The sequence below is a fragment of the Lagopus muta genome, chromosome 3 (assembly GCF_023343835.1).
Source record: "Lagopus muta isolate bLagMut1 chromosome 3, bLagMut1 primary, whole genome shotgun sequence".
Taxonomy (NCBI): domain Eukaryota; kingdom Metazoa; phylum Chordata; class Aves; order Galliformes; family Phasianidae; genus Lagopus; species Lagopus muta.
The window spans coordinates 13473253-13486084 of NC_064435.1; the positions used below are offsets into that span (position 1 = coordinate 13473253).

Genomic DNA, 12832 nt, shown 5'->3' on the forward strand with positions numbered 1-12832 from the left:
TATTGAGCAAGTGAACTGTTTTCAACTGTTGTCTCAAATAATCTCAAGTTCAGGAGCACCGAGCTACAAGTTTTCAGGATAAATTAATGAGGAATACAAAGTGGTCAGCATCGCCCCTCCCACTCCCAGCAGATTCTACGTAGACATAGAAAACATAATACCTATGAATCTGGTCTTGCTTACTGGACCGGACAGGAGCAAGACCATCAATCTCATCGAGGAAAATAATTGAAGGCCTCATGCGATATGCCTAGAGTGAAAATCAGTAATACTGTAAGTGTAAAACAGCACTGTTTCAAGAGAAAACACATGAAAGACATTATGGTTGGCATGTCACTGCAACTAGATTTTTTAGAGTAACATCAGGGATCTCTACTTGTTGACTTGGAGTATCTGACATAAGTAACAGAAAGCATCAGTCTACATCAACCTACCGTGACCAGGTGACAGGAAACAAATCATTCCAGTAGTTGTTACAGCTATTTGGCAGCCATAAAGAACAAGCAGAACTTAATTCAATTACAGGTTGTGGAAGCAAGCCTCCTCTATGAATTTAAAGAACCCTGCTTTCAGACAGCATCTGTTTCCCTCTGATCTAAAGCCATCATCTCTTGCCTCTTGCAGCCTTCTCTGCGGCTGTTCTGGTGGGAGGAAATTTTGTTGCTTTGAAAGCTTTTCTCATTTTGATCTTTTCCCATTTCAAGTCTCTGATCCAAATTATGGAGGCACTGAAAAAGCAAACGCTGACATTCCGATTTCAGTGGGGAAAAAAGCCACCAACAACCCTAACGAAGTACCCAAAAGAGGATGCTCTTAATAATGTTAATCACAGAAAATCACAGTTTCAACTGGGAATGGAATATACTGCATATTTCAATCTTACCTGATCAAATAACAAACGAAGTTGCCTTTCAGACTCTCCAACCCATTTGCTGAGGCAGTCTGCACCTTTCCTCACAAAAAAAGCCACTCTCCTGTTCCCCTGGCTGCACTCATTCGCAAGGGCTCGTGCAACCAGGGTCTTTCCAGTTCCTGGTGGACCATAGAACAGACATCCTCTGCAATAAAAAACGATTCAGATAGGAAAAAAAAAAAACATTGTCAAGAGAAGCTATTACAACCATCATCCCTAGAACAAACAACTCCTCTTACCTAACCAAAACATTTCATGTACAAGACAGCACAAATAGTTAAAGTTGGGTTAAGGTCCTGGCAGGACCTGAAGTTTTGTGCTCCGACAAAATTTCCCAAGGCAACAAAATAAATGAATAATGCAGATACCTCAGATGTACACCTGCAGAAGAGCATGTACTGCCCCAAAAGGACCTTTCCAAAACTGCTAGCAGACAAACAGGGTATTAGAGCAAACTGGGCTCAAACAAGCAACTTCTGCCCAGAAGGAGTTAACAGATGAATCACCAGGTTGCTCTTTAGCAATACGCTCCACGCTCTCGCTTTCACACAAGCATGGATTTGATATCAAGACTTGTTAGTAAAGCACTTAATTCTCTCTTAAAAAACTTTAAGTTACAGGATTTGGCCTCATAGACCATCTTCTGCTGGAGAAAAATGAGGAAGTCTAATGCTGAATAGAAAATTTAAGAAAATAAACAGAAAAGGGTATTCTGCATTTTCAGATAAACATAACCATCAGCTAAGAAAGCACTAAACATGCTGCTGTTTGAATAAGAATTTCAGTGAATAAAGAAGTAAGGCTCTGGAAGGTTTTTTTTCCATTATTCTTCTTCTAAATAATACTTCCAAAGTTTCTGACAGGAAATAATCTGAACTTATGTTTCCATATACCAGGACTGAGTTTTGATTACTAAGAATATAAGGATAATCAATAAATCTAATAACCCAATTTCATAATTGACAAGATTAGCTACGTAAGAAATGGACAGCTTCTTACTTTATCCCAAGCACAACAAACACCACAACATTCTTGTTGTAACAAGCATTACAAGTGATGATACCTGAGGACTTCATAACAGGTGAGAAAGAGAAGCAGACTTCCAAGAACCAAATCACAAATGACTTCCATTAGACCATCTCCTCCTCCTTACAAACTGATCAAGCCAACTTGTACATAAAACTCAAAACAAAAAACACCCCAACCCAACTTTATAACACTAAGACACTTTGGAAATACATTCTCCTTTCACAGAATTTCCAACCTGCAGACAAGAAATTTTGACGCACGACAAGGCACTGCTTATGTTTGGAAGCTATATGTATGCACGCTCTGGACTCCATCCATTTTAAAGAAATTATTTTTTACTACTACTGAAACAACCCCTCACTGTTGCCAGAAGCAAGGAAACATTGATAACTTGGTTGAATATTCTCCTGAAAACAGTGAACTTACAATGAATAGTTTCTATCAGTTACCTTGGAGGCTGAATTTTGAATCTCTCAAACACCTCCGGATAAAGCAGCGGAAAAATGACCATTTCTTTTAAAGCTGCAATGTGGTCAGAAAGACCACCCACGGCATCAAATCGCACCTGAAGATCAATTCAACAGAACACACCTTGTTAACAAAGTTAGCAATTTGGATGAAGGTGTCACCAGAAGTTATGCATCAGCAACAAGGAAATGTTCTGGGCTGTTGCTGAAGTTGCCTGACAGAAACCCATCAAGCATAGCTGCAGGTGGCCCATTACTGAAAGCCTTCACAAACACTGACGCAGCAAATTAAACCACTCACCGAACTATCGATTTGCATGGGATCAACATCAGCCAGGCTTTTCCCAATTTTCACTCCATCCTTGTGATCTCCCTTCAGCTCATTCTGCTCAAGGTTTACTGGAAGACACCTGATTTCAATTAAGGACAAAGAAAAAGCTGCCTTATTTCAGACGTAGCTAGAATATTTGCTTTTATGACAAGTGAACACAGAAGATTTTATTAATTAACATAAACTTCTTAAAGAGCTGATATTCATTTGAGGTCACACACTTGTTAACCTCCATGAGTAAAGAACAGAAAATGGTCACTCCAGACATTCATCTGAGACAATGGGTTTTTTTGTTTGGTTTTGTTTTTTTAAGCATGTGTGAGCATCTGTGCCAGCCAAGATGGCACAAACCTGACTACAACTTCAGAACCAGCAACTCCACATATAGGAACAATGAACACATCTTCACTTTTGTGACGAAAAAACCCCAAAAATACACTAACTGCTTTCAAAGAGTTTTTGATTCTACATTTAAAAAAAAAATTACACTCCAAAGGGACACATTTCAGTGTAAATTAGCATTATGAAAGGCCTCCCACCAGTGGTCATTCCCAAGTAGTTTGCATATCAGAAAGCATACCAGTCTGAAAGACATCTGGCTGAAGACTTCTTTGTGTGTGTGTGCATTTATTAAGATAGTTGTGTAAGAAATGAAACCTTTGTCACTTCCTAGGTTTCTCTAATTGTTAGATATGGTGGCTTTCTCTCTGGACAAGCTACTGAGAATTGCAGAAGTAGGATTTTACTTAGAAAAAAAATAAGTAAGTGTTCCTCCCCCCATTCTCTCTTCACAATCAAACTGCTTATAAGTAATTAATTTCTAAAAACTCTGGTTTAAAATGTTTGGTTACAATCAACAGGTGTGATTAAATACAATCGCCACTTAGTAACTATCCAAGACTAGGAGGATAACTCTCCACAGTTAGGGAGGTGCTGTTTGCTCAAATAGATTCATCCCTCCCATGTTCTCTAAATACAGTCACCTTCTTTTGATCCTGTCAACGCTCTCCTCCTCATCAGATGAGGATGACAAGGAAGGGGAAGACAATGAGGAATCATCACTGTGGGCTGCACGTCTCAGTCTGCAAGCATTTAAACAAAAGGTTAGAAAACAAATAGAATTCTCTCAATATTTGACACTACTTGCTGTCTACTCTATCTCAAAACTCACTCTCCAAGATCCATTAACTTTCCAGTGCAGTGTGCTTTTTAACAATCTGATTTCAAAAGCATGTTACATTATCTTCCTCAGAACAGCAAAATTAATTTTTTTCCTCTAAAATGTTTTTATTTTACAAAGAAAGTTCATGAACAAACTGCTCATTTTGTCCAATCAACCTGGCACACTTACACATGTAGCTCTGATTATCCTCTCTGTGAAACATGACCCCTTTTCACTGATGTAAGTTAGGCTTCAAAAAACCCTTCCCTGACCATCTATTTTCAGGAATGCTGAACAAAACATTCCTAATGTGCCTATCAACAGCATCCTCTGTGCTTTAACTGCTTACAGAACCTAAGAAGCCTTCATCATTACTATGGCAATTTATCACTTCACGAGGAATTTTTCTTCTTGAAGGTAAGCTTCGTACAGAAACATTAAGTGATTTCAATAAGAAACCAGTAGTTGAGTGGTTAAAAATTCCACAAACTCTTTCATAAAGCCTTCCCTTCTAAGTCTAATGAACTTATCCTTCAACTTCATAATTTCACCTTGATGATCCTCAACAAAAAAATTTCAAGACGAAAGATTTCAGAGGGAGATTCTGGCTTCAGTTTCAGAACAAAAGAATTTCAATGACACAGCCTCAGGCATGGCCTCCATAACCATCAAATCAGTGACCCACAAATACTGTATTTTTAAAAATCCAGGAAATACCCACCTCCTCCTATCCAAAGATTGCTTTCCTTTATAGGCTTAGATTACCACGGCGAGAATCATAAGGTTACCCTGTAACCACCAACAAACTGAAAGCCCTTTAAAGCTGATGAAGTAACAGGACTGAAAACACTACAAAGAAATGTCAATTATCACTGGCTGTGCACCAACCTGTTAGGCCGTTTCCGTGGGCTGGGAAGGAGTATCTTGTGTTGTCTCGGTCCTGTTGAAGACAAAGTTTAAAAAAAAAAAAGAGGTAACATATCTGAGAGAGTAAAATAGGAAAAGATTCAGAAAGTGTCACGTTTCATCCATTTCTAATTCCAGAGGAAATTTCAAGTGTTTTGGTCTTGTTTTTCATCAGTGCACAGTAGAAATGCGAACACATACCTGCCTTTAAGGAGACTTGAAAGCCATAGAAGCAAGACTATCAAGCCTGTTTCATTACAGTGAGGACGGTGAGGCAACGAAATAAGGTTGCCCAGAGCACACCAGTGGTTGGTGCCACATCCCTGGAGCCTCTCAAGGCGAGGCTGGATTAGGACTTAGGCAACTTGATCTAGCTGTGCATCTCCCTGTTCATTGCAGGGGAGCTGGACAAGATGACCTTTAAAGGTCCCATCCAACTCTAAGGACGATTACTATTATTTCAAGGACAGATGGGTCACCCTTGATTTTTAATTCTCTTCTTTATTCCCCTAACTTAAAAATCAGAAAGTTCTCAGATAGAAAGAATAGTACATTGAAGGAAAACTGGTCATATAAACTCTACATTACATATCAAAAGAAGCACCAGGAGTACAAAGCAGAAGAAATTCTGGAGCCTCACTGTAGCAGTCAGCAATAGTGCTGCAAATGCAATATAGCAGAGCAAATGAAAAAAGATCAGCAAGTGAGCCTTAGCATAGAAATATAATGTGCACAGGACACGTGCATCTGACAAGACCAGAATTTACTTGCAGAATGAAGGCACAGTATTAAACGCAATGACGGGTAACTAGATATCTATTTCACTTCTGTGCAAGAAATAAACTCTTCAAAGAAACCATGCACATAACCTACTTTCCAAAGGAGCTTGGTAGGGCACAACAGTTTTCCTCTGTCGGAGCTCATAACGCTTTTGATTATCTTCAGCACCACCATCTTCTTTACCCTCAATTTCTTCTGATGACGCTACTGCACCACAATGTGACATTAAGTTGTTAGGTATAGTTGCAAACAGTCCTAAAACCAGCATGCGCTACACAGGTGCCTGTAGCTTTTACTGTTACCATCACCTACATGATACAGCAGACCTGGAAAATCTTAAGACAAATTCATGCAACACATATTTCAGAAATTCCTAATCCAAAACAAGCATACAATATAGACATTGTTCAGTCCTCTCAGAAACTGTTAGGTGACTTGTCATCATACTGTTTAATAACAAAAGTCTGTCACCTTGCTTAGCTAAAATGCTGCTCCCATGAAAACAGCTACTTCAGAAAGTTGTTACTTGTTATTACCATCAAGTGTTTCCTGACAAAAAGTTTTAATAATCTACAGTGGTAAGAATAAACAATCTAGCTCCCAAGTTCCAGCTGTGCCCAGGCCCAGTCATCATTCATCTCAAATCCTTCCCTTGGTTTCCTCCCTGCCACTGCACATCCCTGATCTTCTCTGAGCTTCTGGTAGTTAGTGGCAAAGCTTTTCTCGGGTTCTGTCTCCACTCTTTTTCATTTAGAAAGTTCCCACAAGGATCATCTAACTTACTGCCTTCGTCACCATTTTCCTCTTAAAAACTTCAACTTTTCCCAGCACTTCCAAGTTAACGTGGTCTTTTGTGACTTAACCTCACTCATCTCTTTTCACACTGAGTAAGCTCCTTATTACAGGCCCCAAAGCAGCTTCCATAGACTACCTGCTAAAGTACAAAAACAGATAACACCAAGTTCTGCCCAGCTGATCTTCGCACTTGCGAGGAGATTCTCATACGCCTCTGGCAGCCTAGTTTACTTCCCAAAATTTCTTTCCATGCTGCTCAAAACCATGAAAAGGAGGCTTTTGGCTAGGACATAGTAAAGAAAAATTGAAAACAGAACTAACCTTCAAGCTCTTGTTGACTGTCAGCTACATCACCTCCTCCAATTTCCTTCTTTTCACAGGAATACATTTCAAGGTTTTCCTAATGAAAAGCAACAAGAAACATCAGTCACAAAAGTGCAGAAGAACGCATGTCTGCTGCCTACACAGTAACATTATCAGAGGACAATATACACACAAAAATACATTAACACACAGGAAGAGTGAACAGGATCATGATTATGACATCTACAGTTTGTAACAAAAATTTCTGTACTATGCCAGGGCGCACTTGAGGAGGTTAAACACTTACCTGGATACACAACTGCGTGTATTAGCCAATAACCCAACAGCGTGGCAGAATCAAGGAAAAAGAAACAACTTCTAGCAATACTAAGAAATAAAACCAAAACCACCACAACCAACACCAAAATAGCTCAGAGGCAGGTGAGAGATGTTACACCAGGTACTGCGGACACCTGCGTTGACGTTCTGCGCTCCTAGGCAACCTGCGCCTTGAGGAGGGGGATTGGAACTCTGACCTCCGGGGGTCCTTTCTAACCTCTACCACTCTGTAACTTGAGGGAAATACAAAGGAATTCAGAGCTAAACAAAAATCCAAAGGCAGATTTTAAACATCTTAATAGTCTATGTGCCTATAGTTCAAACGCACAGCAGACATTTGTAATCTAATAGAGAAAAACTAAGAGTAAATGCGGCATACAACTTTGACAGTGTTGAATTTAAAGGGCATCAAGATCCTGACAAGAAACACAGAAACCATCCATTGCCTTTTGTTAAATTTGCCAACTATAAGTGTTCTTGAACACGATGAGAAAGAAGATTAAGGAACGAAGCAAAAACAGCTAAGTTACACAAATGGGATGGAAAGCATCAGGTAATCTTTGTGAATTCAGTTCTCAACCAGAACTTTTAATAAGACATGGAGTAAAAACTCAAGCCCTGAAACAAGTATTTGTTTGACTGGATCTTGTTTCAAATGGATTTTTAACTCCATTCCAAAACCGTAAGCCAGTTCAGAAACTGTGTTATAAGACGTGAGGTAACACTAAGCTGTTAAAGTACATCTTCTGCAGAAGGTATTTCTTCCACTCTTAAAGGATGTCTGTAGTACCATACCAAAAGTTCTGATTAGAGAGCTAAAATGCACAATATTGCATTGCAGAAAATGTATCGTCCTTAACCAGTAATGAATTCTTTGGAAGAAACTGATTTCAGCTAAATTAAAATTACTACTAAATTACTGCCTATGCAAAATATTCAACTTATGCAAAAATGATAAAATAAGTGAGTATTTACTTCAGCATTGCTGAACACCCCAAAGTCTTCCAAGCCCTTTTTATGGCGTCAACGCATCTTCTCCATGTCATCCATCTTTTGCAACACTGCTTCTGCAGTACTAAGACGAAAAGTTGACGTGTAAGAATGCAGATAGGCAAGTACCCAAAAAAACTAAAATGGAACACAGCTTCAGTACAACATTTTAATATGGCATGCACAAGGCAGAAGTCACGGACACCAAGCTGAGTTCTTAAATATTAAGAAAAAAAATAGTATCAAATGTTTCTTTTTATTTATTTATTTTACACAGATTGAAGCACAAGTATTTGAGGATGTGCCAACATGCACTGTTTGCAGATCTTCCCTCTTGCTGAGCACAATTTAAAACATGTATATGAATGCAGGAGGAAAGTAAGAATTCTGAAGATCATAGCAGGACCATTATAGAGAAATTCTGATAGCATTACAACCACGCAGAGCAGCTTGAGTACTGTTAAAAACTACCAGTCATCTTGGCTTAACTGACACAAGCTGCTTATTCCTCCTGTAACTATAATCTCTGTTTCTTGTTTTGCCATAATTATATGTGCAGGAAAAATAATCCCTGCTGCTGTCACATTGTGCGAATCTTTTAGATAACAGTACCAACTTGAGCTCCAGAACCAGAGAAAAGCCACGGCTAAAAATGCAGAGTTGCTACATTATTTCACTTTGGCTCTATCAAACTTCTCTTAGCATCTTACCTGAGAGTTAAGTATAAAAGTTTGCTAGAAATGAAGACATCTGATACTAAGAAAACTATGGAAAACAGCATGTTAAATCTAAGGAAAATTGCAATGTAAAGCTACCATTTTTGGTCAGAAGACAACACAGAAAGGCACAGAACCCACATGCAAAAGGCACTAAGAGCATGAAGATTCCTCATCCCATACCTCTCTCTGTTGTCAAGAGAAAGACAAAGTCCATAGGCAGTACTGTGTCATGGCATAAAGCCTGCTAATAAGGCTCATTTAGCAGGTCAGCAAGGAAAGAACACTTACTTTGTTATAAGTGCATCAAAGAGAATAGACTGATTTGTAGCAGCGTAACGGCTTCGTTGGACCTCCAAATCCCCATTTTCTTCATGGATTTGTTTGACAGCTTTTGCATCAGCTCTCATTTTCAGTGTCCTTGTGACTGAAATACAGTAAATATGTGAAATATTTTGAGACAGTAAAGATGCGATTCCCCTTCTTTCATCATTGTTCTTCTAAAATGTAAAAGCAAGCAAACAGAAAACCTGAAGTGGATTTTTTTCTTTAAATACAGATTTAGAAGTTTTTGTCATGAGCACAGCACTCTGCTTAGTGCTTGTTTGGAACACAAAGTCTACTTAAAAGGATGACCTGTACAAAAACTTTATTACTGAAACGTCCAGTAGAGAAAACTACAAATACTTCTCCAAAGTGTTTTGCTCCATCCATCTAAAATGTATCTAAGTATCTCACAGCATTAAAAAAAATTGTTAAAAAAAGGCAATTGTTTAAAGAAAAGGCAAGCCTTTTCTTAGGATGCAAGTGCTTCATGACCCTGTGTAAGCATGGATCATTTTTGCTTTCTACATCATGACACAAGAGCTTAAGAACTGTTATGTAATAATATAAATAAGAACTACTTCAAGATATACATCCAAATGCTGGAAAACTCCAGCTCCTGCTTTCTTTGAAAGCCTGCCTAGCATTTAACATAGTACATCCTTTTTCACAAGTTTGTTACTTGCACTGCCATTGAAATATTGACCAGAGGACACTGGGAAGGTAACAGCTACACCACAGTCTTAGTATGATGACAGCTACGCCTTGATCTTAGTTTCATAGTTAGCACTGACAAGTGTGGACCTGCTAAATAACATGCTTTTACAATCAGCACATGAACAACAGCATGTGAAATGCTCCATTTCAGGCACTTGCTCTGCTTTAGCCAATAGCTGGTAGGACACTGCACAGATCTAGCGGATTTTGCCAGGTGTCAGAAAGTGATCTCTCTGCACCAAGTGCTGCTTCCTTCAGCTCTGCAGTTTGGTTCTAAGTCAAACCCATGAACGTCAGTGAAACCTTCCAACCATCAGTGGATTTGTGCATCTCCTGACCAAACTGCTCTTTAAATTAGATATACTGTAACACTGTAGTAGTCCCACCTATTTGCCAGAACAATTGTCCATTATTTTGTGTCCTGCAGACTACAGAAACCCCATGCAGAAGAGAAACCCGAGGTAAGGATCAGATTCCTCAATGCTTAAGAACTAGCTGGAATTCGTGCTGCATTCTATTAATTCCTTGAAAGCCCAGGAAGAATATCTTCCTATTTACATAAAGCCCATAGGAAATTCATTGTCTTTGAAACATATTAGTTTTGGCTGATGAGTTTCAAAAGTTCTGGGGCCAAGTGAAATAGACAAAGTGAACAATTCAAATAAGAATCCTAGTGAATTACAACTGCTTACCTTCCTTATGTTCTTCTTTTTTCAGGTCAGATTTTGTCTTTGTCAATTGCCTACATTAAGAGAGAATAAAGTAGGGAGAAAAAAGTTACTGTATCAGCCCCATTAAGAATTGGGAACTTCACCACCTTTATAATCAGTACACAAAGAAAAGCCTTTAACCTACATGCAGGATTCAGACCCCAAATCTGTCACGTAACACATGCTCACAGTTCTATACAAACATACACTTCCTAACGTGCTGTAATGCTATAATGGATAGAAAGTACAGCAATAATATCAGGATGGCAAATTCTTTGGCTACAGCAAATGAGAACAAGCCCCAACGCAGCAACTGTGGACACAAACATGAAGGAAATAAAGCTGCCTACCTCTGGAAAGCCTCAGGTACAAAGGGATCTCCAGTGAGTGCCAACCCTTCAATGAGGTCTGGGAAGGGCTGGATCCTGGTTCCACCCCTTCTGGTCACTCAGCTACACTGCACACAGCTGAGTCCCCCTGGGTTGGCCCTGCCTTCCCATCAGGAGCTCAATCACTGGTTCAGGCTGTGACTTAGCATTTCCACTACACGTGCTCATCTTGAAATCTCAAAATATGAACTATATCTCATGAACCAAAGCGGAAGAGAGACCTCCAAAAAGCTGGGAAAGGATGCATGGTTTTTGGACAAGCAGAAGACTTTCCTTCTGCCTCAAAGTACTGATAGTGGTATTAACATACCCAGAGAGCTCTACAGATTCTTACCTGTAGACTTATCATTACAAGACTCACTAGGTGTGCTTGCCCTCTTGCTTTCACTATACGCTGAACACAGATTAAGTGTATATAAATACAGTACCTTCCAAAGGGTCTCCTATTCACATTTTCACTCAATATTTCCATACTTGTCTCAAAGCTGGAATCTGAATGCACAGTGATGTTTTTTCTTATTGGTCTTAAACAGTATCCATGGAAACATTCCATTTTGCCAGAGGAAAATCTCTGTGAAAAGAAGGAAATAAGAATACGTTCATTGGAATCATATTTATTCATCTGAGAATGGATTCTGAAGAGCACAGCACAGCAGCTTGGGTACCGCTGGGTACAAGATAAGACTCCTTGGAACTCAGTCACAGCCACTAACACGTTTTGTTTTCAGTCTTACCAACACATTCTGTAGCAAGCTCATCTATAAAGGTGTCCAGCAGCTTAGGAGTCCAGTCACGGGTATGGATCTTGAAAATTTCTTTTCTAGCCTGGAAACAAAAAATTGTTGCATTTCATTTTGTCCTATGTTTTTCTAAAAACAGCAACAACAAAAGAAACAACACTCCCTCAAAAGCTTCATAATACTACAAACAGTTTGCTTATCTGCTAAACGTTTGGTGCAGTTGACACGATAGAGGGAAAGGATGCCATCCACAGGGACCTGGACAGGCTTAAAAGGTGGGCCCATGCCAACCTCATGAAGTTCAACAAGGCCAAGCACAGGGCCCTGCACCTGGGTTGGGGCAGTCCCAAGTACAAATACAGGCTGGGTGGAGAACGGCTTGAGAGCAGAGAAGGATTTGGGAGTGTTTGTTGATGAAGGACTCAACGTGAGCTCGCAATGCACACTTGCAGCCCAGAAGGCCATTTGTATACTGGCATGCATTGAAAGAAGTGCAACCAGCAGGTTGAGAGGGGTGACTCTGCCCCTCTGCTCTGCTTTTGTGAGACCCCACCTGGAGTACTGTGTCCAGTTCTGCGGCACCAACACAAGAAGGACATTGAGCTGCTGGAGCAAGTCCAGAGGGCCACAAAGACAATCAGAGGGCTAAAGCATCTCCTCTATGAGGACAGGCTGGGAGAACTGAGGCTTTTCAGCATAGAGAAGTCTCCAGGGAGATCTTTTAGCACCTGAAGAAGGTCTACAGGAAAGCTGGGGAGGGACTTTTTATAGGGAGAAGGAGTGACATGACAAGGGGAAATGGGTTTAATCTGGTAGAGCATAGATTTAGACTAGATAGTAGGAAGAAATTCTTCACTGTGAGGGTGGTGAGACACTGGAACAGGTTGCCCAGTGAGGTTGTGGATGCTCCCTCCCTGGAGATGTTTAATGCCAGGCTGGATGGGGTTTTGAGCAGCCTGGTTTAGAGGGAGGTGTCCCTGCCTATAGCAAGGGGATTGCAAGTAGATGATCTTTAGATCACTCCCAACCCAAACCATTCTATAGTTAATTTAACATGTTCATTTTCAAGCAGGAAATCTAATAATTCTAAGTTTATCTTTCTTTCTGAGAACCTGCAGTTAAAGAAAGGGCAATTCTAGCTTACATGAAAGTTTCCAAAATACGTGACCTAATGATCTTCAGCAAAAAAGCGTAGAAAAGAAAAACTATCATGAAAAGCAT

The 12832-nt window shown here is 39.8% G+C and overlaps 1 protein-coding gene across 2 annotated transcripts in view; it reads right to left on the reverse strand.

Annotated features, from left to right (window-relative positions):
- The window catches only part of LOC125691435 (ATPase family AAA domain-containing protein 2-like), a 30456-nt gene that overhangs the window by 12605 nt on the left and 5019 nt on the right, over positions 1-12832 (reverse strand). Inside the window, exons 4-5 of one of the 2 annotated variants that reach the window (XM_048940828.1) lie at positions 884-1058; positions 162-250 (exon numbers count right to left, since the gene is read on the reverse strand). The exons of the other annotated variant lie outside the window; for it this stretch is intronic. Coding sequence (XP_048796785.1) covers positions 162-250; positions 884-1058 — 264 coding nt within the window. The remainder of the gene's footprint in view (positions 1-161; positions 251-883; positions 1059-12832) is intronic. 2 annotated transcript variants of the gene reach the window in all.